Source organism: Panonychus citri, unplaced genomic scaffold (genome assembly GCF_014898815.1).
Source record: "Panonychus citri isolate SS breed McGregor unplaced genomic scaffold, ASM1489881v1 Contig00034, whole genome shotgun sequence".
In the NCBI taxonomy this organism is placed as follows: domain Eukaryota; kingdom Metazoa; phylum Arthropoda; class Arachnida; order Trombidiformes; family Tetranychidae; genus Panonychus; species Panonychus citri.
This window is the reverse complement of record NW_026515439.1, coordinates 45,454-71,165: the sequence shown is the minus strand read 5'-3', so window position 1 is coordinate 71,165 and position 25,712 is coordinate 45,454. Positions and strand designations below refer to the sequence as shown.

Below are 25,712 nucleotides of genomic sequence, written 5' to 3'. Positions count from 1 at the left end.
GTTACTATCAATAATAAGTAGCTTTAATTACAAGAATTTCAATCCTGGACTTGGAGAAATTTGTGATCGACCTAATTTTTTGGTTAATTAATTTATATAATGTTAGCCTTAGATTGTTAGTAACATTAACTAGTCTCTAATTGAATTCACTTCTTTCTGTATCAGGATATTGTTTATTGTATTCTCATAATATATAATATGATTGATTGGGAAGAGGAAAGTGGAGATATTTTTTTTTCTCCTAGCAATTGTTTTGGCTTTTTTTCATTGACAGGTAATCAAATTATTGTATTAATCTCGTTTACACCAGAGAAATGAGTGAAAATTGATTTTATAATTCAATGGTGAATCTCCCTCTCTCTCTCTTTCTCTCTCTCTTTATACAGGGTTAGTTTCAACATAGAAAGAGAGACATTTTGACCTACATATCAAACTCTGAAACTGATCAAATCTTTTTCCACACAGAATATTCATAATGTATTCGCAGATATTATTATTATGCTGTAAACTGATATAGATGGTGGAAAATGATGGGAAGAGAAAGAGAGAACTCATGAATTATTGAGAAAAAATTAAAAAGAGAAGACAGAAAAAAGTCGATCACTAAAATACATGAAAATCATTGGAATTAAGAATCGATAATCTAACAGATAATCTGAAAAAATGAACAAATCAACGAGGAAATGTTTATATTAAACAGCGAAGCTGAGTTACAATAGAATTAAATTAATTTGTCAAGAAAAGTGACTTATAATTTAATTTAATCAATAGAAACAAATACAATTTGACAACAAGTGAAGGGTCAAAACTGTAAACATGAAAAATAGACAGAGAAATAGAAAGAGAACAAGAAAGAGAAAAAGTAACTGTCAGGATAGAGATAAGAGAAAAACAGAAACTGAACAATTTTGGCAACAAATAACTGATTACATGGAATCTTGAACATTCAGAGAGAAAGAAAGAATAAAATTAACAATAAATAGACAAATAGAAAACAAAAAAATTACAGAAGAGAAAAGAACAAATTTCCAAAAGAGAATAGAACAAAAAAAGCCAAATAAAATGTAGAAAACAAGAAATAACCTTAAGCCTAAAGAGAAATCAAACTTACCGATTGCCTTTTCCAATTGATGGTTAATTGTCACTGAATCAATGGTGATAACGGAATAGTCCAAACTGAAGACAATTAATTGTTACCAAATAGTGACAACAATTAACGAGATAAATTAAAAAACAAGAGAACAACAAAATGGTCGGAAAAGGAAAACTGGTTAACACTTATGTCATAGAAATGGAAACGTTTCCTCTCTCAGTTTGGTTTGTGATTAAAGAAAAAGAAATTAACTGATGATGAAGATTCTCATGGAAAATGTTTTCAATTGTTGCTCATTTGAAAGAAAATTAAATTCATCTCATCACAATTAGAATTTAATTTTAAGATCAACAGACTGATCACAATTAAGTCTCTTTGTGAATGTTCAGTTTTCCAATCGAATTCAATTTTTGCGCAACTTCTTTCAAGCTTTTCTATTCTCCCCGCCCACTTATCCTATTCTCTTCTTCTTGTTTATTATGATTTTTAATTTCTAATCTTTTCCAGTGTTGATTAATTTTCTTTTATGGTAACAATTGATTGATTTCTCTTTTGTTTCAATTTTTTCTTTTTAATCATTTTTGGAGTTTAGAGTAAATTATTGAGAGAGACAATGTAAGTGATTGGTTCTTTTTTCGTTTCGGTTTCTATGGATGAAAAAAATGGTGAGAAAAATTTTCAATGTTTTTTCAATTCGTTATCAGATTTTGATGTTTCGGTTGATTGTCAATTTGTCTAAATCATTGTTGATTATTGTTGTTTTTTTTTCATTGGTTTGGTAAAGGGGAAAGGCTTTGAGGTGAAGATACTATGATAACATTAACCTGACCCAGAAACAGAAATTAAGAGGTTAGTTTAGGTCAATATCCTGAAAAGTTCTGGTTAAAGATCTGAGTTGAATTTATTTTCTTCTTCTTCTTTTACTTTCTCTCTTTATCTCTCCCTTTTCTATTCGTAATTTTCATCTTTTATCATCATAATCATCTCTCCCTCTTTCTTGTTTATTTATCCCACAGGAGAAGATAAGTGAAAGAACAACAATGCAAACAAGACAAACCCAAATTGAAGAAGAAGATGAAGACAAGAAGGAGTAAGGAGAGATCTAAGGAGAGAGAAGAAGAAAAAAAGAGTTGACTTTTGTTATTGTTCGAATGGCCTGGTTTCGTTTTTCAACTCAACAATAATAAGTTGAATGAACTAATGTCCTTTGCCTCGTAAAATACGAGTCAAAGTTGCGCACATTGAACTTGTAGCCTCGAATAGTTTCTACCTCTTCACAACTTCCTCCTTCTTCATTTTCTTTCTCATGTTCTTCCTTCTAACGAAAATTGAGCCACTTTTACTTCCGTGTCTTATCCCTTCCCCTCTCGACCTCACCATAATTCTCAACGATATCGATCCATCTTTTAACCTACATTCGAACCAAGCAATCTCTGCGATCTTCTTTTCTCTTCAATATCATCTCTCTCTCTCTCTCTCCCCCCTCACAGCATATTTACTCCTTCTAACTTTCTCTTTGTCTCTTTCTATCCACAGGTATTTTCTTTCTCTCTCTCTCTCTCTTTGCACATAAATTGGAATCAACAGCATCACTATTGATATAACCTCACCATCTCTCCCACGCATTGACCTTTTGGCCTGACAAGTTTCATTTTTGGGTCGAAGCTCCTTCGCCACCCAGATACAGTGTATTAACCTCTTTAAACTCTCTGCTTATATATACACAGTTCTACCGACATTTTAACCATTAGAACATCATGGCTTCTTCTAAGCGATTTGAAGATCTAAAAGATGATTATTATTCTGTGAAAGAAAAAATTACCAATCGATTGAGACAAAGAATAAGTATGTAATCTATTAGTTGATCTGTTTTCTCTTTCATCTCTTCTTCTATTATTTTATAAGAGTTTAAATTAATCCACATTAATTATTTACTTTAATTCTCTTAGGTGAAGGAGTTTTGAATAATATGTTCACTGAAGGTGATCGAATATTAGATTCAATGAAAAGGGAAGTTGATCAATCACCAAGTCTAGTAAAAACTGAGATGAACTCTAATTGGGCAACAATCAACGGTGAATGGGCTAAGTTTAAAACTATCGCTCGAACCAATCCTGGTACTTTAATCGGTGGACCTTCAATTGAACCATCGACATCTAATCCAATCGATTTTGAGACAAACTTAAAGGTTACCAAAGGGATACAAATTTTACAGAAAACTGGAGCGTCTTTAACTCGAGCTCAAATGATTGCCAAAGAAAGTGAGAACATTGGAACTGAGGTGATCGCAGAATTAGGCCAACAACGGGAAACATTAACTCGAGCCAGAGAACGACTTGATGAAACTGGCTACCAATTGAAAAGAGTCCATGTAATCCTAAGAAGTATTAATCGACGAGTGATCACTAATAAGTGTCTCTTAATTGTTATAATTGCCATCGAGATGGCGATATTAGCTTGCCTTATTTTTTGGAAATTTTTTAGATAATTTAGACTCAAAATCAATCAGATTGATACTGATCAATTTTCCGTTACTAATTCAACTTTCCAATTGTGATCTCAATCAAATATTTACATACATATTTAACCAAATGTTATATTTTATCATCAACTGATTGCTGTCACAAAACAATCAAGAAACAGATTATGATTATATTTCAAATTATCTGCTATTTACATTCAAAAACAAAAAAGATTGAAACTTTTGTTTAATTGTTGAGATGACCATTAACTAATCAATTTATATTTACACTTATTAATTCACAACTTTCTTAACCAACTTGTGATTAAATAATCGACAAAATCAATGATTTAATAAATCAATTGAAAAATTAAACTTACCTTGAATCTTAATTATTAGTTTGTTTCTATGGATACAAAGACGTACGAGTGAGATTTGAATGTTGATTAACTCTTTAAATATAGTAACCAGTTTTAAATTGTTACCTGTTAGATTGATTGTAAATTGTTAGTGATTTGTGTTAACCAAAATTTAGATGTTAAGTGTTAGTTAAATGATAATCATGTCCGAACGTGAATTCGACTTCATCATTTTCGGTGCCAATGGAAATACAGGTAAACATGTATTGAGAAATTTGGTTAAATGGTTGGAATTGGAAAAGAAACCTCGTTGGATAGCGATCGCTGGACACCACAAATCGCAATTAAAAGTGGCCTTAACTCAAGTGGCCATTCAAATGGACCGTAATCTAAACGATGTTAGTCTAATTGTGGTTGATTTTAATGACGAATCAAATTTAACAACAATTTGTGCCCGATCAAAGGTGATCCTTAATGCTTATGGTCAACTTAACTTACTCGAGAGGGAAAAACTTGCCAAAGCTTGTATTGAGGTGAGTTGATTTACTAATTGTTATCATTAACTAATCAACATATCGTAGTAATCAAAATCCATCCTAATACTTACAATTAGGTCAAATGATAATATTGGAAATTAACTGATTAATAATCTTTGATCATGATTCCAGTACGATTAGTTTATTACCTTGGATGTTGTTGGTTAGATTTATCATTTTGATTGATGATCAATTTTAATTGTTAAATGTAAACATTGATTGTTAATCTATACTTTAAATTAATCAACAATTTCCTCCTATTTTTGTTGATTAATTTGTCTTTTTTTTTACAATTTTTCCCTCTAACAAATTAAAGTAATTTAATTAATAAAAAGTTAAACACTTTCTCTCTGTTGATGATAACATTTAACTAATAGGAATTATTAATTCAGTGTTTTGATTAATTTAACAATTAGTGTCAAAGTCCTTGAGGGTAATTAGCCAACGTTGATTATATCAATTATCTTTGTATTCCCCAAACAATTTAAATTGTCCCCATCAGGTAGTGAATCATTTATTACAATCAAATATTGGATATAATTTACCTTACAATTAACATTAGAAGACACATTTTAACATCAACACCGAACAACAATTAACAAAGCAACAATTTAATTGCTTACCAATATCACACAAATCAATTCAATTGGTAATCAATAAAATGTCAACAAACAAAAATTGTCAACCGAAAACCAGAAAACTCAAAAAAAAAGGATTAGAGTTAAATAAAAAATTGTAATAACTAAATTAATCTTAATTACTACTCAGCTAATTGACTATTTAATCGTTGATTAAAATATTGAATCATATGGAAATTGCAATGTTTTTATCACTTAGTCGATTGATGATTGACAGTAATTGATGATTTAATGATTGGCCAATAAAATTAATTTCCATTGTAAAGATAATTGTGACTAGAAAAAAGTAATTTGTTTAATTGTGCTGATTAGGTAATTGTGATTAGAGTGAGTTTTTTTTTTGGTCTGTTAGCCTGGAAAGCTACAGATTTTGTTTAATTGTTTAAGCAAAAAGAGTTCACATAATGTTTGTCATTTCATAATTAAAGTACATAGTTTGATTTTTGTATATAATAGTAGTTATTAAATTGTTACCAATTAAGTCTCTTGATCAACTTTGATATAATGTAGATGATTAAGACGGCGGAAGAAGATAAACTAATTAAATTGTTTTGCATTTGATTATTTGAGAAAAAAGAAAGAAAGAGTTTGAGATAAACCTTTGTAAATGATTTAGATCATTTAAATCATTCGTTGGCTCATTGAGTTAGTCTCTAACTTTCTTGATTGATGATTATAATTAAAAGAGAAATATTGAGAAAACAAAAGAAAAAGTATTAATCACTTTCGTAGTTGCTGATTTACAACTAACACATAAAAGATAAAAAGAAAACTTCTAACTATTAAAAATTACTTAATGAGTGTTTAGACCCTTATGGTGTCTTTTAATGGCTGGAAAGATGCATTAGTATTAAGTGAAACTAATCATGATTAACTTGGACGATGGCTTCATAGCAACACACAATTAAAAGCTTCGAATCGTTAAATCTTAATTGCCAACGGTTTCAAATTGTCAGTTAAGGATTGGCTGAGATAGATGATCGCCAATAGTTGATTCCATTGATTGAAAATCTTGATTAACGAGGTCAGGATTATCGGATTCAGATTTTTGTTGCTGCTTTTTGTGGATTTTGATATGCTGTTGATAGATAGAGCAAAATTTGAGATGAAATTTTGATTAATGAGTAAAATTTAATGAATATTATTTAACTAACCTTGTAGCAGGCCGACATTTCCGAGAATTTTTTATGACAAATGTCACAATTATATGGCTTCAAACCAAGGTGGCGATTTGAGTGTTCATTGAGTGATTGTTGTCGAGTAAAAGTTTTACCACAAAGTGGACAAACATAAGGTCGCTCTCCAGTGTGTATACGGAAATGTCGCTCCAGGTCACCTTTAGTCAGAAATTTAGCCGCACAATTGGAGCAATCCCATTTTTTAACACCCTCGTGTCGAAGTACATGTAACCGAAGCTGAGATCGTTGTCGAAACGCTTTGCCACACATCTCACAGAGATATTTCCTTTCGTCCAAATGAAGAGCCATGTGAGTTTGAAGTACTCCAGTTTGGGAGAAGGCTTTGTTACACACTGTACATTTATAAGGTCGTTCTCCAGTGTGACGACGCATATGCACCTAAATTAGGGTTACATGAAACAAGAAAAGTTAAAAAAAACCAGGGAGCAAGAAAGAGAGACAAGATTAATAACTTGGAAAAGAAAGAAGCATAAAAATGTAATGAATTTTTTTCTTCTAATTAAAAACTCACCTTGAGACTTTTCTTCTCTGTGAACTTTGATCCACAGACTTCGCATTTCCATGATCTTTCACCGCTATGAGCTTTAATATGTCGTCGTAAATTTCCCTTGGTTGAAAATATGGCTGGACATTTGTCACAAGCGAAAGGCTTCTCGCCGGTGTGTCGACGCTGATGGACCAGAAGATTACCCTTGGTGGAAAATTTTGCTCCACATTCGTCACAAGTAAAAGATTTAGTGTGAGTCCATTTATGACTCGTGTGAGCAGAATGACTGTTGGATATTTTTCCACAGACATCGCAGGTATACTGTTTATCATCATCATCGTTCACCTTGAGAGAAACATTTCCATTCGATTGGATAGAATTTGATCGATCTAAAATCTTATTATTGTCAACTGTTGTCGCCATTAGGCCATTCGTGGTCGATTGGTTAACCATAAGTGTTTCAAGTGAATTAGTATCAGTTTCCATTTCTAATGAAACGTGAGAGACACCAAATCGATCTATATTTAGACTTTCTCCACTTTCACTGATGAAACTACTCTCACTTTCCGCTCCAAGATTTTCTCCCAGACTCGAGTTACTGTCTTGAATGGATGATTCAACAGTCGTATTATTGTTGAAATGTTGTTTAGGTGATGTTGATTGGATTACATTGGCTCGATCAGTTGATTCCAAACCATATAAGACATTTGCATCTGTACTTATATTGGTTAGATCACCAATTTGAGTTTCATCAACATTACCAGCAGAAAAGTGAAGAGATTCATTTTCCATTACTGATAATTGATCAACATCAATCTCGCAATCGTTTGATTCATTTAGATTTCCATTCATAGAAAGAGTATCATTTGCATCTGTGTCAACAAGTGATCGTGAGTGTGGTGGAGTAGATTGAATATTAGTTGTCCCAGTTGGTGATTGTTCAGAGCTGGATAAATTTAACGATAATGTTGGATCGTTAACTCTAGCATCTGATAAACTGTCTGCTGGTGAATCTAAACCTGTATCCGATAGATTAGTCGACGCAATATCAGGAAAATCGAGTGATTCATCTTCAGGCTGAGCAGTCAAACTTGTTCCACTGGTCAAGCTTGAATCAAAATCAAAATTTTTACTATTTTCAATGGTTTCTACCAATTCTTTCGTCTCTTTATTTAAATCATCATCCCCAAATTCATCAGGTATAAGCGCATTAATGTCAGCAGCACTGTCATTAACAATTCCCTGCAATTTTTCAGAGACAACATTCCAAAATTGTACAGCTCTAAGCTTTTCTTCAGCTGTCATGTCCGGAACCAAGGCCACGGCATCATCAATCTATTTAAAAACAAATGGAATAGAAAATGAATTAAAAATCACAATAAACAAAAGGCAAAATTATCAATTGAACTCAAAGAGAGAGAGAGAGAGAGAGAGAGAGAAACAGGCTGAGTAAATAGATCAAACTCTGCAAGTGTAAACAAAGGTATTAACACAGGATAGAGTTTGAAACCTCTCAGTCAAAATGAGAAGTAAACGAGAAGAAAAAAATGAAGTAAATTGAAAAAGAACAGAAAATGAGGTTACCTTTGTCTTGAAGCCTAACAGCCGAGAGCTGAGGCCTAAATCATCCATGGCCAGTAAATTGGGTAATTTTGTATTTTGAGCCAGGTGATATAATTTAATAATTAAGGCTCTAATTAACTTTTATGACACTGGAAACAGAAGATAAACGTTTTTTAAGGAATATGAAGACCAGTGACATATTTATTGATTGTTTATTGTAGAGTTGAATAGAGAAAAAAACGATAACAACAAGAGTCAGAAAATCATAGCTTATCAATTGAACAGACAAAAAAAGAACAGGAAAAGAAAGGAGAGAAAAAGATAGAAAAGTGAAAATTTAGACTTTGGTAATTGGTAATTTAGAGCCCAAATTTAGACTCTAAACAATTTTCACAGGTTAAGTAAGTGATAAGGTATAAATTAATTGTGAAAAATTAATAAAAGAGAAAAAGAATTTAAATTAGTTTAACCGTAAAGAACAATTAATTTACAATTCCAATCAAATACAAACCAAACCAAAAAACCAAGTGAACAAAAAATCTCAAAACCAACACCAGGCAAGAATAATGATCGATACATCGATTAACCGATTCGATTGTTAAATGTTTTCTTTTAAACGATCAACATATGAGTTTAATTGTTGGAGAAAATTTTGCCTCTTAATTAGTTAATTTCGATACTAATTAAAGTTTATTACAAGTTTAATTTAATTTAGAATGAGAATTAATTTTCTTCTCTCTATTTGGAAACTTGAAATTCTATGACGTTGACACTTGTTTATCTTTTGTATTGGCCATGTCAAAGGTGACCACCTAATATGTTACACTCTTGGTAAGTATTGAGAAAATTTTCTATTCTCTTTTTTTATTTTCTTTTCTCTTTTTGCTTCCATTTTGTTTTTAGTTGCGGTTTTGCGATTAAAAGAATTTTTTTTCTCTTTTTAATTCTCTTTAGGTTAGTATTGATGTTAAGATGATCGATTTGGTTGGACAACAATTTTGTCATCGTAAGTTGAGACAAGAATTCGTGTTGTCATGTAAAATTGTCTTTCTCAGTATTTCAATTTATAATCTCGGTTTTTAATTCGCCATTTTTTTTCTCACTTCCAACATTTTTCTTATTATTACATGTATGTTTCTTTCTTTACTTATGTATTATTATTTTTTTCTAAAGGTTTTAAGGATTAGTGGAGAGAGAAGTTTTTATTGGTTCCAATTAATCAAATGTTCTAAAAATTTTTTTTGATTCGCTGATCTTGGAAGGTAAATTTGACTTGACAATTGTAATTAGAGCCATTAAATGTGTTCTCAGGTAAACGACCTCCGTATGACCTTTAAGTGTTATTTTAAGAATGACCTTTGATTTTTTTTCATCTCTAATGGATTAGATTTAACAAAATCTTGAAAAATGACTTTCGACAAGTTGAATGGACAATTTAGCAATTTCACCAAACGGTTACGATTTAAATCAACATCGATATGGTTTAGTCTATCAAATGAATAATCTAATCGAATCAAGAAGAAATTTAAGATATGGATTGTTTCCAATTAATTTCAACTCTTAATTTGACGACGAACACGAAGAGTCCAAATGTTCATTTTCTTTCTCTTAAGGTTGTCGATGCAATTAAAATTGAAACCTATTATGATTTACCTTTTGATTGGTCGGAAAAATTAATCATGTAAGTCCACAATTATCATGACAATCAAATTAATTCACTTGTCACCTGATAATCATCTTAATTGTTGTTGTTTTTTTTTGTTTTTCTAGTACATGTTTCATTATATTAGGTTTACTATTGATCATCTCGACGTTACTTGATTTGTATCATTTGCCTTTTGAGAAAATCATTGAAACTAATTGTAAATTAACCACTAATTGGGATCATTTAATTGCTTGGTTAGTTTATTGTTTCTCAATTCGTCGCAATTTCACAATTGTACTTCAAAATAAATCGTCAAAAGATGAGATTAGTTGTCTTAATGGTTGGCGAACCCTTTCAATCGTAATCGTTATCTTAGGCCATGTTTGTATGGTCGCCGCTGTTTTTAATTCAGGTACGAATTTTAAATTGTTACCTGACACAATTAACTCAATCTCTATGTTATTTAATCGTCTAGTTAATAGTGAAAATTTTGAATCATTTATTGGTTCCCGATGGTTTCAAATATTTTTATTCTGTGAAAGAAAAAATTACCAATCGATTGAGACAAAGAATAAGTATGTAATCTATTAGTTGATCTGTTTTCTCTTTCATCTCTTCTTCTATTATTTTATAAGAGTTTAAATTAATCCACATTAATTATTTACTTTAATTCTCTTAGGTGAAGGAGTTTTGAATAATATGTTCACCGAAGGTGATCGAATATTAGATTCAATGAAAAGGGAAGTTGATCAATCACCAAGTCTAGTAAAAACTGAGATGAACTCTAATTGGGCAACAATCAACGGTGAATGGGCTAAGTTTAAAACTATCGCTCGAACCAATCCTGGTACTTTAATCGGTGGACCTTCAATTTAACCATCGACATCTAATCCAATCGATTTTGAGACAAACTTAAAGGTTACCAAAGGGATACAAATCAATTGTCATATTACAATATCAAGGTCATTCCGGTCATTTTGTTAGGATACGGTTTCAAGGTCATTTGATGGTCATAATCGATTCAAATTTAAAAAACTAACATGTACCTAAATGATAATGATTTCTCGACTCTCATGCTCTTTGATACGAGCAAATTAATGAAAGTTTAATGAAAAGGATTCTGCCTCAAAAACGCTATATCTCAGCAACTAAAAATGTCCACAAGTTGTAAACTCGTTAGGAGCCTCATGATTGCAAGTTAGTTATATTGTGACCATCAAATGACCGGAATGACCTTGATATTTTAATATGACAATTGAGTATCGCCTAAACTACCATAACTCGAGTCTAGGGTCTGAACACTCAAAAACAAAAAAGTTATTCAAAAAAACCTTGTTGTTGGAAACTTGGTGAAATGCCCTGTAGTTGAACAAGCAAAGATGACTAATAATCTCAACAGCTTTTTATTGGTCAAATCTGAGAAAGAATTAAATCAAACACAAAAGTTGATCATTGATTTTTCTTGACTCTAAAGGTGGACATCTCTTTTTTTGTATCTTTCAATAATGTTGTTCAACTCAGCCAATTCTATTTTTAATGAATAGCAACAAGAAATAATGTGTCGTGAGATCGAAAAACATAAGTCTATGAAAACTGTTCCAGTCCAGCGAACTTATTAATCCAGCGAATTAATTGCAATTCTCATGCCCATCTCATGGAAATGATAAAGATGATTATCGATTAGTTATCATCGGCTCATCTAAAGTGGGTAAAACGGCGATAATCAAACGATTCTTATATGATTCTTTTCTGAATGAACATAATCCAACAGTTGAAGAGCTCCACAAAGTGAATATGAGATTAAAGAGGTTGGAACGGTTTCCGTTGAGATATTGGATGAGTGGAACATTTTCATTTCCAGCGATGAGAAGACTCGCAATTAACTCTGGAGTGCGTTCATCTTAGTTTATGCCATTAACGGCAAAGAATCATTCGAAGAGGTGACACAATTAAGAGAAATGATATCAAAGGCAAAAGGTTCATCTGCAACACAAACAACAACAACATTCAAAATTCATCACCAATTAATGATTAACAAATTAACAACAAGTTACAGACTAATCAGCCCATTCAAGTACCAATTGTAATCGCTGGTAATAAGATTGATCTTACCGAAAGTCGAGTTATATCAAAAGAAATGGTTGAATTTGAGTATTAATCGACGAGTGATCACTAATAAGTGTCTCTTAATTGTTATAATTGCCATTGAGATGGCGATATTAGCTTGCCTTATTTTTTGGAAGTTTTTTAGATAATTTAGACTCAAAATCAATCAGTTTGATATTGATCAATTTTCTGTTACTAATTCAACTTTCCAATTGTGATCTCAATCAAATATTTACATACATATTTAACCAAATGTTATATTTTATCATCAACTGATTGCTGTCACAAAACAATCAAGAAACAGATTATGATATTTCAAATTATCTGCTATTTACATTCAAAACAAAAGATTGAAACTTTGTTTAATTGTTGAGATTAAACAAAAACAAAGATGACCATTAACTAATCAATTTATATTTACACTTATTGAATAATCGACAAAATCAATGATTTAATAAATCAATTGAAAATTAAACTTAATTAAAATTACCTTGAATCTTAATTGCGTGTAACGTAAATTTTGGTCTCTTAATTCATCATAATTACAAACCCGTACAAGGATAAATCCGTTCATTATAACAATTAACCCTTATTTAGGATTACTTCCTTCCATAACCAATGATTACAATTACTTTATTTGGATCATAATCTCAATTACTAATCAATCTAAACTTTATTACTAACCGACAAAGATGAATAACACACGTGACACTCGTGATCTCGATGATCTTGTATAAACCAGATCACCTACTAATAGAATGTTCACTTCTTTAGAATCAACATAACATTCAAGTTAAAACATTCTAATAGATTTCATCTTGTCATCATCTTTAATCAAGTTAACCTTCAATAATCTGTGTAATTCATTACAATCATTTAATCAACAATTGGATAATAAAGTTCATTTATATTAGTTAAAGTTCTTCTAATAACGTTTCTACATTATTTAATTCGTTCATCACTCATTCGTAACTTTTCACGTTACAATTGGTGGCAGCGGTGGATCCGCAATTTTCAACAATGAGTGAAACTAATCAGATTTCGTACACTTTAGAAGACTTTACCAAGACAATGAACCGAACCTTCCAAACTCATACAAATTCATCCGTTTGTAGGTCCTCATTCATGAATGTTCATGGTGGCTATCTACGAAAACCAAACAACACAGTCTAATTGGGTGATGACGATCGATTCAATAAAATCGGTTGTTTTAGGACCCGACCTACAAGCATGGTTGGAAGAGACCAAGAAAGTGAAATTCGGACCTGGCAAGCTTTCAAACAAGTTTTGATACAATGCTTCCTCCCAAAGAACATCAAGATTACAAATTTCCTTTACAATACGAAACAAGGAATGAACGAAGATCCAGTTGCTTACTGCAACAAGATGTACAATTATGCTTTGAAGACGAAAACACCCTTCAATGAGTTCCTCAACACATGTGAATGGATGGACATTAATATCAGTTATGAAATCAAAGATAGATACAGTATCAAAATCATCTTGAACTTATCACGCGAATAAGAAGAGCCGAAAGAAGCCGAATTGAGAAAACGCGGGCTCGAAATGACTCAGAACAAACTTCCTAGTTATTACGACGTATCGTGTTTACCGCTGTAACCCCAACAAGCGTTAAAAATGAAGTTCGCACTTCAAATCTGAAATCAAAGAACTAATTGAATTAGTCAAAACATATTAATTTACAAATGAGTCAAATGAACAAATCGAGACAGGACCCAAATCACGTGTTTATACTGTAAAAAGTAGGGCACATTGCAAGGGATTGTCGTGCAAAATGAGATCAGCGATCTCAGAACTCACGTAGAGGATCGAACCAGTACTCAAAATAATGAAGTACAACAGGCACAACCCAATATGAACAATATTGGACAACCCAACAACAACAACAACAACCACCATCCTTTTCTCAACAACAATCGACAACACAAAATTTGCCTCCTCAGTCTCATAACACTAATGTACAAACTTATTGTACCACCAGTGATTTACATCAAAAAACAAATAATCATATAAATGATCCTTCAGCGCCATTTACAATTGTTTCGCTCAATTCTGAAAGTTTAAGTGACACCAAATTAACAGGACCATTGATTCAAGTAAATGCTAAACTTAATGGACACGAAGTTGCAGGAGTAATTGATACTGGTTCGCAAATAACCATAGTTACTAAACTGGTTGCTGAGAAACTAAACACTCCAATGGAAGCCTACGTTGGACCTTCAATATCTGGTGTTGCTTCTACCAACATAACTCCTGTTGGCCAATTTGATTATGACTTAGGTCTAGAAATAGATAACGTCATTCGAACCATGAGAGCAACCGTTGTTGTTGAAACTCTACCTGCTAATATCCAACTCCTCATTGGACAAAATCAAACACCTCTATTGGCATCTTGGTCGATCCTCGAGGCCGATTGATCCTTAAAGAACTCGATGGTAATTTATATCTAAAAAAAGATCTAGTTTTACCTCCAAGAACAAGAGTTTTAACTACAGCCACTGCATCTAATAAGCGACATTTACCAAAAGGTACTTATATGGTATCCACTAATGACTCAACTTTTACAAAAAACAACATAAGTGTTGCTAATACAATCACTAACATTATTGGTGGTGAAACAATTGTTCAATTATGTAACTTTACCCCATCTACCGTCAATTTAACCGGCGGAACTACAATCGGAAACTTTGAGAGCAAACATCCTGAAGATATCATTGAGATACCGGATGAGAAAACTGATGAAAACAAAGGAATCAAAGCTCAGCAAAACTTTAAAAAAGATTCCACTCTCACTGAAGAAATGGCTTATTCTGACGGAAAAATTAAAATTGGTAAACAACTTGACGATAAACAACGTGAAACCTTAATCGCTTTACTCAAGAACTATCGTCAAGCATTTGCATTCAAACCTGAAGAAGTTGGATTAACCAATAAATTTGTTCATGAAATCGACACTGGAACACACAAACCAATCTCAGTGGCACCTTATCGAGTATCTCCCGAGAAACGAAAAATAACTAACCAATTAGTTCAAGAGCTTGTCGATACATCAATCATAAAACCATCATGTTCACCATGGGCTTCACCTATCGTGTTAGTTAAAAAGAAAACCGGAGATTGGCGTTTTTGTATTGATTATCGAAAACTTAACACCATCACCAAGAAAGATCATTACCCTCTACCAAATATTAATGATGCTCTCGATTATCTTTGTGGCGCCAATATCTTTACAGTTTAGATCTGAAGTCAGGATACTACCAAATTGGTATTAAAGAAGAAGATAAGGAAAAAACAGCTTTCACAGTCATGGATGGACTTTATCAATTTGACGTGATGCCCTTCGGATTAACAAATGCTCCAGCCACATTCCAACGATGTATGGATGTCGTTCTATCCGGATTAAAATATAATTCATGTCTAGTATATCTTGATGATGTACTAATTTTCAGTAAAAATTTCGATGATCATATCGAAAGTCTTCGTCAAGTTTTAGACCGAATCATCGATGCTGGTTTAAAACTAAATCCGTCTAAGAGCATGTTTGCCATCCCAGAAGTTACTTACCTTGGTTACAAAATTACTAAGGATGGACAATACCCAGAAGATACCAAGATTGAAGCTGTCAAGAAATTCCCTGTACCTAAGTGTGTTCGGGATGTTAAATCGTTCGTAGCCTTTTGCGGTTATTATCGTAAGTTCATCAAAAATTTTGCTACCATCGCCAAGCCCTTAACTTACTTAACAAAACAAGATGTTAATTTCGATTGGGGTCACGATCAACAAATGGCCTTCGAAACTCTAAGAGATGCAATGATCAATGCTCCAGTTTTGGCTCATTACCAATCTGATTTACCAATTGAAGTTAGAACTGACGCTTCTGGGACTGGAATTGGCGCTGCTCTCTTACAGAAACATGGTGACAATTGGAGACCAGTAGCCTTTGCCAGTAGACAAATGAATTCCCATGAATTGAATTACCCAATCTCAGAGAAAGAGTGTCTCGCAATCATTTTTGCTATTGAAAAATTCAAAATTTATCTGGACCAAAAGACATTCAAAGTAGTGACAGATCATTGTGCACTTTCATTTCTACAATCTAAAAGGAAACTTCCACCCAGATTGACTCGTTGGGCTTTGCTTCTACAAGAATTCGACATGACTATCGAATATAAAAGTGGTAAACATCATGCCGATGTCGACTGTCTAAGTAGATACCCAACAGGCGAACCCGAAGAAACTGCTGAATACGAAGATCGAGTACATGCTTTCACTGTACAATTAGAATTAAATTTAGAAAAATTTAGAGAAGAACAATCAAAAGATCAATTCTGTGTTCGAATAATGGAAAGTGTCAAAAATCATGATTCACTTTCTAACAAGAGAAAAAAGAAGTTGGAGAAATTTTTAATCAAGGACGCGCTATTGTACAGGAAGATTTGGAAAAATCAAGAATCCTTTAATTTATTGGTCGTTCCAAAATCGTTAAGAAAAGAAATCTGCCAAATCCACCATGATTCCGTTTATGCTGGTCACCAAGGAATAACTAAAACTTATGAAAAAATTCGTAGTAAATATTATTGGTCGGGAATGACGAGTTATATTAATAATTATGTTGCAACTTGCTTCCTTTGTCAAACAAAAAAACACCCACGAGAAAGAGAAGCAGGATTGTTGAAACCTCTCGCCGCTACCTATCCATTCGAACGAGTACACATAGACATTCTTGGACCACTTAATAAAGCTCATGGCAAAAAATATATAATTGTCGCTGTTGACGCTTTCACCAAATACATGGAAACCGCCGCAATTGCATCACCATCTTCGCAGAATACAGCCAAATTTATTAAACAACAAATTTTCTGTCGCCATGGTGCTCCCACGTTCCTCGTTTCAGATAATGGAACAAATTTCACGAGCAAACTGATCAAGGAACTGGCTGATAATCACAACATCAAACACTGTTTCACTACACCTTATCATCCTCAATCAAATGGTCAAGTTGAGCGTGTAAATTCTAATTTAGCTTCAATGCTATCCATGTATGTCAACGAATATCATAGTGACTGGGATGAATATTTACCTTATGTCACTTTCGCTTATAACATCTCAACTCATTCCAGTACAAGAATGTCACCTTTTGAACTTTTATATGGAAGAAAAGCTCTTACCCCTGACGAAGCTAATATTCCCGTTGACACACCAACATATGAAGAAGAAGAAAGAGTTGAATTTATCAAAAATACCTGGCCAAAATTAAGAGAGTTTGTCTTAAATAACATGGAAGAATCTCGCTCAAAGAATCTTGACGATTATAATTCAAGACATGAGAACAAAGAGTTCAAAATTGGAGATCTCGTTCTTGTGTATTATCCAAATCCAGTTACTACCGGACTAGTCAAAAAATTACTTCATAAATATCATGGTCCTTACGTTATCATCGAGAAACCATCGTCTTTAGTCTACGTTGTTCAAGAAATTGGTACACAAAAGAGACAAACTGTTAACATAAAACGATTAAAACATTATCAACAAAGAGATGAAAGCTACGACCATGAATCACACGGGACCACTCCAATCACCATCAGGCCTAACCTTTCATTTAACTTTAGTCGAAATCAACTAATAAGTAATCAAGATCTGTCACAATCATCAAATGATAGCTGGCATGATACTTGTGACTTTGCAGAGACACGAACAGGACCAACTTGCAGTACGCCCGCAAATAACCGGACATTCACAGTACAAAACCCAAAAAGAATCATTTTTGATAATTCTTTCTCAACCGATCCATCTACAGATAATGATAATTCAATTGATAGTAGAGAAAACTGTCCTCTTTGCAGTGAGTTATCTCAAGAAGTTCAAACTCCAAAAGAAAAAACAACTACCCCTGTACCAAAAAGAGTACGATTTTACGACGAACTAACCGACGAAGAACATCTCCTCCAAGAAAATCGCAACATGATCCTGATTTTTCACCTCCTAAGACTTCAGCAAGAAACTATCAAACTGATAGAAGAGTCACCCGATCGAAAAGCGCCGGATTAACAGGACTCGTCTTCACCTTAGCTTGTCTAATTCCACTTCAAACTAACGCTGATTTCAATGTCATGAATCCTCTCTTATGGCAAAAATCAAACAAACCTGTCATCGATATGGAAGGAGAAATTTTATCTGAAATTTCACTAATCAACACATGTCCCTTCCTTTCGAAATCACTTAAGCTTCCAGAGCAAAAACGAAAAGATTTCCGAGATTGGTGTAATAATCAGTACCAGGAAAGTACGATAAAAACTATCGTAAAATATTGTGATACCCGAGTGATAAGACCTAAACGAGAAATTATATTAACTGCTTCAACTCTGGTGTTTGTAGGAATATCTGCTTTCGCAATTATAAAAAGCTTTTCAGACAAGACAAAGAAGCTAGAATCAGAAATTGATAATACAAAGATAAATATGGCAAAATTAGAAAGCAAGGTAAACGAACTCAGTGCTGCGATAGACAAAGCTATCGCACGTATCAATAATAACACAATGCGAATCGATGAATTAGAAAACTCGATATTACCAACCATCTTATCAGCTACAGGAATAGCAAATTATTTTACCACACTCAAAATACAATTGGTTGATATATTTAAAGAAATGCAACAATCTAAAGTAAGTCCTCAAATGTTTAATTTACTTAATATCTCCATCGAGGACGAATTCAGATACCCCGTTGAGTTGATGACAGTACAATAATATTCTACTAATATCTATATGATGGACCCATTTCAAATAATTGGTGTAATGAACAGAATCAGACTCTGATTCATGGAAAACTTGTGATGTAAAACACTTTCACCGATTTACAAATCAAATCCACTTCAAATGGCAGGTACATCTACTGCTTTGGTCACAAAATCACAATAGCTGGCAAAGAATTCGATTGTCCTAATTGGGTCTTTTCCTTCCCAAAAGATGTTAAACTTGTTATCGACGGTGAAACCCACGAGTTCTTTAAACTTCATTTCAAGTACAAGGCTGGTTTTCAACAATCTGACTTGGATGCTATAAATCACTTCTTTTCAGCCGGCCAAGTACACACTCAACTCCTCGAAAAACTCGAATTCAAAAATGAAACATTCAGTGTTATTTTGAGTGATAATCCTACCTATTTAACATCGTTAATTATCTCCATCATCATTATTTTGTCTATCATCACTTTCCTCATTTATCGTTACATCTATCCAACAATCAGAGCTCTCTATCTTCGTCCCCCAACTATAACATCAACTAATGACACAAACGATCACCAAGAAGAATTAGCTCTAGATAATCTTGAAACCGAACAAGATTCAACAAAAGTAACCGATAAAAAACCAGTCATTTTATTCAAATTTTGATAAACATTATCATCATCATCATTATCATCATCATCATCATCATCACCATAATTACAATATAAGTCAATCCGATAAATTTCAATTCAACTAAAAATAAAAAGGAATGATTATTTCAATTTAAAGTTTAAACTTTAATTTTCGACCAATTAAATTAATAATTAAGGTTTAACGGTACCTTCAGGATAAATAATTCCGCGGCCATAAGATGGACACATAAGTCTAACATAGAAATTTTCATAAACTTCAACTCCCTCGATTTCGTCCAGATAACTTTTAACCTCCTCGAAACCTTTATCCTGATTTGGAAAAAGACATCCCGTTAGTTCATTCCATTTCTTGATCAGGCAACCAATAGAAACATGTTCTTTTTCCCAACTAGCATTCCATTCCAGAGTAGAAATACACAGTCGAATAGCGTCATCTAAACAAAACACAAAACACAATAACAAAAAATGAAAAAATGAAAGAACGAAATTCGATTAACACATTGAATAGAAAAGGTAAAAACACTAACCCATGGTGATAAAATCAAAGTTACAATGATGCGAAAGGAGAAGCACGAAATTAAGATAAAAGTTTAACAAATTTTCAAGTTGTTGCTCTAATGATTTTACAATAAATGTGAAATTACAGACAACAACAACTTTCATTATCATCACCTTAAGAATTGCGCAGAAAAAAGCATAGCCAAATTAAGAATTAAATTCTCTTCCCATAAAAAAAAACGATTAGAGAAAATAATAGCTTTTATTATTTCCGGTAATAAAATAGTAATTAAAAATAATGATAGTCTAAACAATTAATAGCTTCCAATTCAAAAAATTACACAAAAAGTAAAAGAAACAAAAAACAAATAATTGAGAATATATAAGTTATGTCTTTTAATCATAACTTTTCGAAATATAGAGTTAGCATTTTTTTGCATTTTATATAAACTAAATGGACTTAGCTGAATACGAATATGAAATCAGTTTTCATTTTTTTACTGTCCCTTTCTGTCCCTATCAGTTTTTTTTTTTCAAATATAAAATATATCATATAAAATAATCATCACGATGTTTTATCGTTTCCTTGGCCTACCACGAGATGGTGTTCGTCTTTCATCGACCATCTCAGTATCCCATTGATCTTGAATATTTTTCGGAATCTCGAAGTCATGTTCTACGTTTCCGGTCACGGGGTCCAGCCGAGGTATGAATTTTCTTGGGTCGGTGCAAACAATATAAGCCCAAGGGAATTTCAACGGGCGAGTAGTAGTACCTATTGCATTTGGATTAGATATTTTATCATCACGAATACGAGCCAAACAACTCACTTCCAAATAACGTTGGTCGCCACTTCTCAGTCTACCCACTGTGTGTTTTTTGAGCTCCTTTAAGGTCGATTTTCTGGTTTCGCAATACGCACATTCAAAACAAACGGGATTCTCGTCCGCAAATTTCTTAGCAGCTTCCTCTTGCTTATCAATATGCTTATCCTCACCCCCTGCCCATGCGACTAATTCTGCTTCCGTAACCTTTGTTAATTTGGAAAGATCCTTAGCGTTCATGAAACGACTATTTGGAGCCATCGAACGCTCATATTCAACTCCTCTGATTGGCTCTCCATCAATAACTGCATAAATATCCGACTTACAGGGGTGATAAACCATTTTTTCAGATATTCCAATCATTTGCTGACCAGAAGGACCTGCTTGACTTTCATCCAATGGATCTACCTCTTCTTGAGACTCTGAAGATGGACTTGGAGGTTGTTGTTCCAGTCGCTCAATCTCTGTCCGAGGTGCACGTTTCCGGGAACTAGCACGTTTCCTTTTTGGTTTTCTTATTATTGGAAGAGTATTCCTGGTAAGCCCCTGAGTTTCAACATCATCCTGACCACCACCAGAATCTTCATTTCTCTGCTGTTGTTCCCGTCGAATCCTAATTTGCTCATTTATTTCCGAAGTACTTAACACTTCCCGATCAGTTAAACTAGAATAATCAGGATCCTCCTCAAGCTGGTCACCTGGTGCAGTCTCGTCACGTCCTAAAAGTCGCCCAAAGGTCCGATACCTTGAAGTTACTCTCTCTCCATTTTCTAAAAAGGCTTCAAGGTTTGGAATATTTCCTGAAGCAGGAAACTGACGTCTTTCCTGTGGAACACAGGCTAAATAAGGAAAACGGAAAGAATAAAAAACAAATGAGTTAATACTAAACCAATCAAAATAAGAATAAACAAACACTAAAAAGGAAAAACTGAAAATTTTACTTACATGTAGTAAAAAGACCCAAAATGATACACGAAATAAGAATTAACTTAAGCAACATTTTATTTTTAGTCGATAAATAATTTTCTCAATGAAATCAAATTGAAATTGAGAACAAAACCAGGTAAAACCAAACTAATACAACGTGAAATAATGTTATTCACATAGGAAATACTTAATTAAGCTAAAATGGCTGACAACAACAACATCCGTTCCATAATATTATGCTGCCACCTGTCCTGACTAAGCAAAACCATTTCCGCCAATTTTAAATACCAAAAATGGAATTAGAAACACAATGATCCATATAAGGTATTTCCGATTGAAATGTCGCAGGATAATTTATTTTCCACATAAAAACGGTCGATTATTAATCAAACTCATCACTCAACCTGAATCCACAACCCAGTTAACATCAATATCACTTCAAATATTAAAAAGTTTAACATCAATCCTACATCAAATCATAATTATTAGTGATCATCTTCATTTAATATAATCATTAACTCAGTTTTCGTTCATCTCTAAAACCAAAACAATTCACCATGAGTCTCAGTAAAATATTAACTGTTAATGTTAAAGTTCCAACCTTCAATGGATTCGAACCATCGATAGAAAATTGGATAAGTGACTACGAACAAATCACAAATATCATTGGTTGGTCCGATAAAGATCGTCTCGTTGGATTTCCCGATTTTTTAACTGGAGTTGCTCAACTTTTGTTCAAAGAAGAATATTCTTACGAATATAACTTCCCGCAAAGTTGGTCAGAAGCTAAAGAAAGATTGATAAAAGACTTTACTCCAATAACCAACAACAACGATCAAAAATGTGAACTTCTGAACAAACCTAAGTCACCTTTCTCGGTTTCACCCGATGAAATTTGCCATAATATTGTAAAGGCACAACGAGAAAAGGGAGCGTCTGGATCTGCTACTATTGAAGTGATTTTGGACATATAAGTACACTGGTTGGGACCGCTAGACATCTCAATACTCTATCCAACGAAGGACAGACCAACAAGAACGTAAGATTATTTGTTACTTTGCAAAGAACCTGGTCATATCCGACAGAACTGTCAACAACTTAAATATGAACACATTGTATATCCTCAGTCCAACATGCGAAAGCTCATCTTCATCATTGAATTGGCGTTCAACTTCCTCTAAGACTAAAGGACCCAAGAAATCAACGACTTTGCAACAGTGAAAACTGAAACAAGGGACTGTTTCAACTTCTAGTCGGGGGAAATGTAACGTAAATTTTGGTCTCTTCCTTCATCACTGGTTACAAACCCGTACAAGGATAAATCCGTTCATTACCAATAACCAATTAACCCTTATTTAGGATTACTTCCTTCCATAACCAATGATTACAATTACTTTATTTGGATCATAATCCTCAATTACTAATCAATCTAAAACTTTATTACTAACCGACAAAGATGAATAACACACACGTGACACTCGTGAGTCTCGATGATCTTGTATAAAACCAGATCACCTACTAATAGAATGTTCACTTCTTTAGAATCAACATAACATTCAAGTTAAAACATTCTAATAGATTTCATCTTGTCATCATCTTTAATCAAGTTAACCCATTCCAATAATCTGTGTAATTCATTACAATCATTTAATCAACAATTGGATAATAAAGTTCATTTATATTAGTTAAAGTTCTTCTAATAACGTTTCATCTACATTTATTTAATTCGTTCATCCTCATTCCGTAAAAAACCAAAGATGAGAATTAGATGGTAGAAAGAAAAGTAAGACTATGGAAGATAAATCTCATACTATCCTAAATTTGCTTGGTTCCTCTTTTTTTATCATTATTATTGTATCAGAAAATAATGAAACCACCACATTTACATTGTTGTTGTTGTTGTTGTTGTTATACACCATCATCAGCACAATCAGTGAGAGGAATCATCAGCATCACCACTAAGCAGGAAGAATATGAAAAGATCAAACAATCAGTTGATTTTTGTGTATTTATAACAATAGTTAATGATATTGATGATACAAGGGGAAAAATTTATCTATCAATAGTATAAAAGTCATCAGTAGAAAATAACATGATATATACAAATATCAACACTCACATTATGAATTTCATGATAACATCATAATCATCAGTGTATTTGTGATTATTTCTTATTATCATCAGTTAACTAGATAAATATAGATGATTAGAAATGATTAGTTGGCAATATAATAAAACTGTAATCGCCACTAGAATTCAAATTAGCACAAATATTAGTTCATAAATAAAGATATCAATCTAATTATTAATCCAAGAATCAACCTGATGTTTATTATTATGATACTTTAATTTAATACAACTTGTTTGTTATTTCAATGGAAAGTGAAGATTTCCAATCCAACTTTTGAAATTTCAACTACAGGGTAGTTCGCCAGGTTTCCAACAAGTTTTTCTTGAATGAATTTTTGTTTTAGCGTACCCTAGACTCGAGGCTTCCAAAATAAAATTAAATTTTTGAATAAAATTTACTAAAACCGTTATGGTGACTAACCACAAATGACTACCCACACTAGACGATCTACCCAACAGTTAAACCTTTACTCCTCATAGATGTACTGATTCCTAATAAGAAAACCGAAAATAAAAGAACCAATTATTATATGATATTATAAGATATACAAAGGCAAGTGTAGTCGTGCTGCTCCAAGGTGCTGCCCATCGACTATCAACCTATTATCATATGAGTTGGGCTTTAATGGTCCAGTTATGAACTGGTATCTCCTGTTCTAATGAATATTCACCACATGCTCTAGCTATCTGCTGTTTGATTCGGCCGTTTTGTTTGGATTGATCCAACATCTTCAAGGTACAAAAAACCCTACAATTGGAAAGTGGAAGAGCTCAAGTCCCATTATTGGACATTTGTTATGGGCTATAAAAAATGCTAATTGTGCTGTGGAAGTTTCCTATTATTATCTAAAACGTTTGAATAAAGACTTAAATCAAGAAAATATTCAACACGATGACACGATGAAATAGAAAACTGATTTGACTAAAATGTCATTTTATAGTAACTTAAAAATTTTATGTTGGATAGAGGTTATTGTGTAACACAACCAATTCAAACACTGTGGAAGCTCCTGTGCTTCCCCCCTCTGATTAGGTTAGCTGACAAACGGTCACCTTGTGAACTACTATAAGTAGAGAGTCAGTTAAGCTAAATAATATAATCAATCAATCAGTAATTGTCATTGTTTAGGCAACTATTAACCTTACCCTTTCTTTTATAATGAACGCTTTTAAACTATAAACGTACTTAACAGTCGTACTTAACATTTTACACTTGTGTTGGTATAACTAGATCCGGAATTATCCCCAACATTTTATGAAAAGGATTCCGAATCGAAAACGCGTTATCTCTGCAGCTAAAAATTTCCAAAAAATGTAAAATCGTTAGGAGCTTCATCATTGCGAGTGAATTTGGTTGTGACCATCAAATGACATTGAAATCGTGTCATAACAGAACGAGTGGAATGACCTTGATATTTTAATATGACAATTCAGTACCGCCTAAACTACCATAATTCGAGTCTGGGGTCTGAACACTCGAAAACAAAAAATTTATTTAAGAGAAACTTGTTGGAAACTTGGTGAAATGCCTTGTACATTATAATCTGAGGAGTGAAGTAAATGTGATACAATAGATTCAACAATCGTGATAATCATGTTGACGGTGTTGAAAAATTTGATGAGATCAATTTTATTTATCTTTTTAAAAAGAGTCTCAGTCTGTAAGGTTGAAGCTTAAAGGAAAAAAAGTTTAGATTGAGATGTTATCCAGATAATTATCAGAATCTTAATATTATATGTTTTTTTTTATCATGTTAACAAGCAAATAATTGTTGATTATTTGATGATTATGATGATGATTTAGTCTTGTTATTTACCTTGAATAGTGGAAAGTTAAACATTGACTCA

General features: G+C 32.9%; 6 protein-coding genes across 10 annotated transcripts; 3 read left to right on the top strand and 3 right to left on the bottom strand.

Annotated features, from left to right (window-relative positions):
* The first annotated feature begins 1,580 nt into the window (after positions 1 to 1,580).
* On the top strand, positions 1,581 to 3,946 carry LOC128397634 (vesicle transport through interaction with t-SNAREs homolog 1B-like). Of its 3 annotated transcripts, none has more exons than XM_053358373.1 (4): positions 1,581 to 1,758; positions 2,110 to 2,183; positions 2,630 to 2,938; positions 3,043 to 3,946. In XM_053358373.1, exons 3-4 carry the CDS (start codon positions 2,851 to 2,853, stop codon positions 3,579 to 3,581), a joined length of 627 nt encoding a protein of 208 aa, XP_053214348.1. In that variant the 5' UTR covers positions 1,581 to 1,758; positions 2,110 to 2,183; positions 2,630 to 2,850; the 3' UTR covers positions 3,582 to 3,946. The 3 variants fall into 3 exon arrangements, with proteins under 3 accessions (XP_053214348.1, XP_053214349.1, XP_053214347.1); XM_053358374.1 differs by lacking the exon at positions 2,110 to 2,183 and adding an exon at positions 1,878 to 1,942; XM_053358372.1 differs by lacking the exon at positions 2,110 to 2,183.
* Positions 3,947 to 3,973: 27 nt separating this feature from the next.
* Positions 3,974 to 5,263, top strand: LOC128397637 (uncharacterized). Of its 3 annotated transcripts, none has more exons than XM_053358376.1 (2): positions 3,974 to 4,446; positions 4,952 to 5,263. In XM_053358376.1, exons 1-2 carry the CDS (start codon positions 4,108 to 4,110, stop codon positions 5,003 to 5,005), a joined length of 393 nt encoding a protein of 130 aa, XP_053214351.1. In that variant the 5' UTR covers positions 3,974 to 4,107; the 3' UTR covers positions 5,006 to 5,263. The 3 variants fall into 3 exon arrangements, with proteins under 3 accessions (XP_053214351.1, XP_053214352.1, XP_053214353.1); XM_053358377.1 differs by having other exon boundaries at positions 3,977 to 4,446; positions 4,866 to 5,263; XM_053358378.1 differs by lacking the exon at positions 4,952 to 5,263 and adding an exon at positions 4,527 to 4,806 and having other exon boundaries at positions 3,978 to 4,446.
* A 517-nt stretch (positions 5,264 to 5,780) lies between these two features.
* Positions 5,781 to 8,954, bottom strand: LOC128397633 (zinc finger protein 782-like). The gene is made up of 4 exons (XM_053358371.1): positions 8,358 to 8,954; positions 6,798 to 8,108; positions 6,242 to 6,664; positions 5,781 to 6,165 (listed from the first exon to the last, which is right to left on the bottom strand). Exons 1-4 carry the CDS (start codon positions 8,403 to 8,405, stop codon positions 6,040 to 6,042), a joined length of 1,908 nt encoding a protein of 635 aa, XP_053214346.1. The 5' UTR covers positions 8,406 to 8,954; the 3' UTR covers positions 5,781 to 6,039.
* A 186-nt stretch (positions 8,955 to 9,140) lies between these two features.
* LOC128397636 (uncharacterized) lies at positions 9,141 to 11,760 on the top strand. Its single transcript, XM_053358375.1, has 7 exons — positions 9,141 to 9,167; positions 9,291 to 9,342; positions 9,510 to 9,647; positions 9,724 to 10,017; positions 10,107 to 10,393; positions 10,457 to 10,556; positions 10,661 to 11,760. Exons 4-7 carry the CDS (start codon positions 9,869 to 9,871, stop codon positions 10,662 to 10,664), a joined length of 540 nt encoding a protein of 179 aa, XP_053214350.1. The 5' UTR covers positions 9,141 to 9,167; positions 9,291 to 9,342; positions 9,510 to 9,647; positions 9,724 to 9,868; the 3' UTR covers positions 10,665 to 11,760.
* A 7,282-nt stretch (positions 11,761 to 19,042) lies between these two features.
* LOC128397617 (uncharacterized) lies at positions 19,043 to 20,154 on the bottom strand. The gene is made up of 2 exons (XM_053358357.1): positions 20,013 to 20,154; positions 19,043 to 19,919 (listed from the first exon to the last, which is right to left on the bottom strand). The coding sequence occupies exons 1-2, from the start codon at positions 20,152 to 20,154 to the stop codon at positions 19,657 to 19,659; spliced, it is 405 nt and encodes a 134-aa protein (XP_053214332.1). The 3' UTR covers positions 19,043 to 19,656.
* Positions 20,155 to 20,302: 148 nt separating this feature from the next.
* LOC128397616 (uncharacterized) lies at positions 20,303 to 22,530 on the bottom strand. The gene is made up of 2 exons (XM_053358356.1): positions 21,753 to 22,530; positions 20,303 to 21,646 (listed from the first exon to the last, which is right to left on the bottom strand). The coding sequence occupies exons 1-2, from the start codon at positions 21,805 to 21,807 to the stop codon at positions 20,559 to 20,561; spliced, it is 1,143 nt and encodes a 380-aa protein (XP_053214331.1). The 5' UTR covers positions 21,808 to 22,530; the 3' UTR covers positions 20,303 to 20,558.
* Positions 22,531 to 25,712: the final 3,182 nt, after the last annotated feature.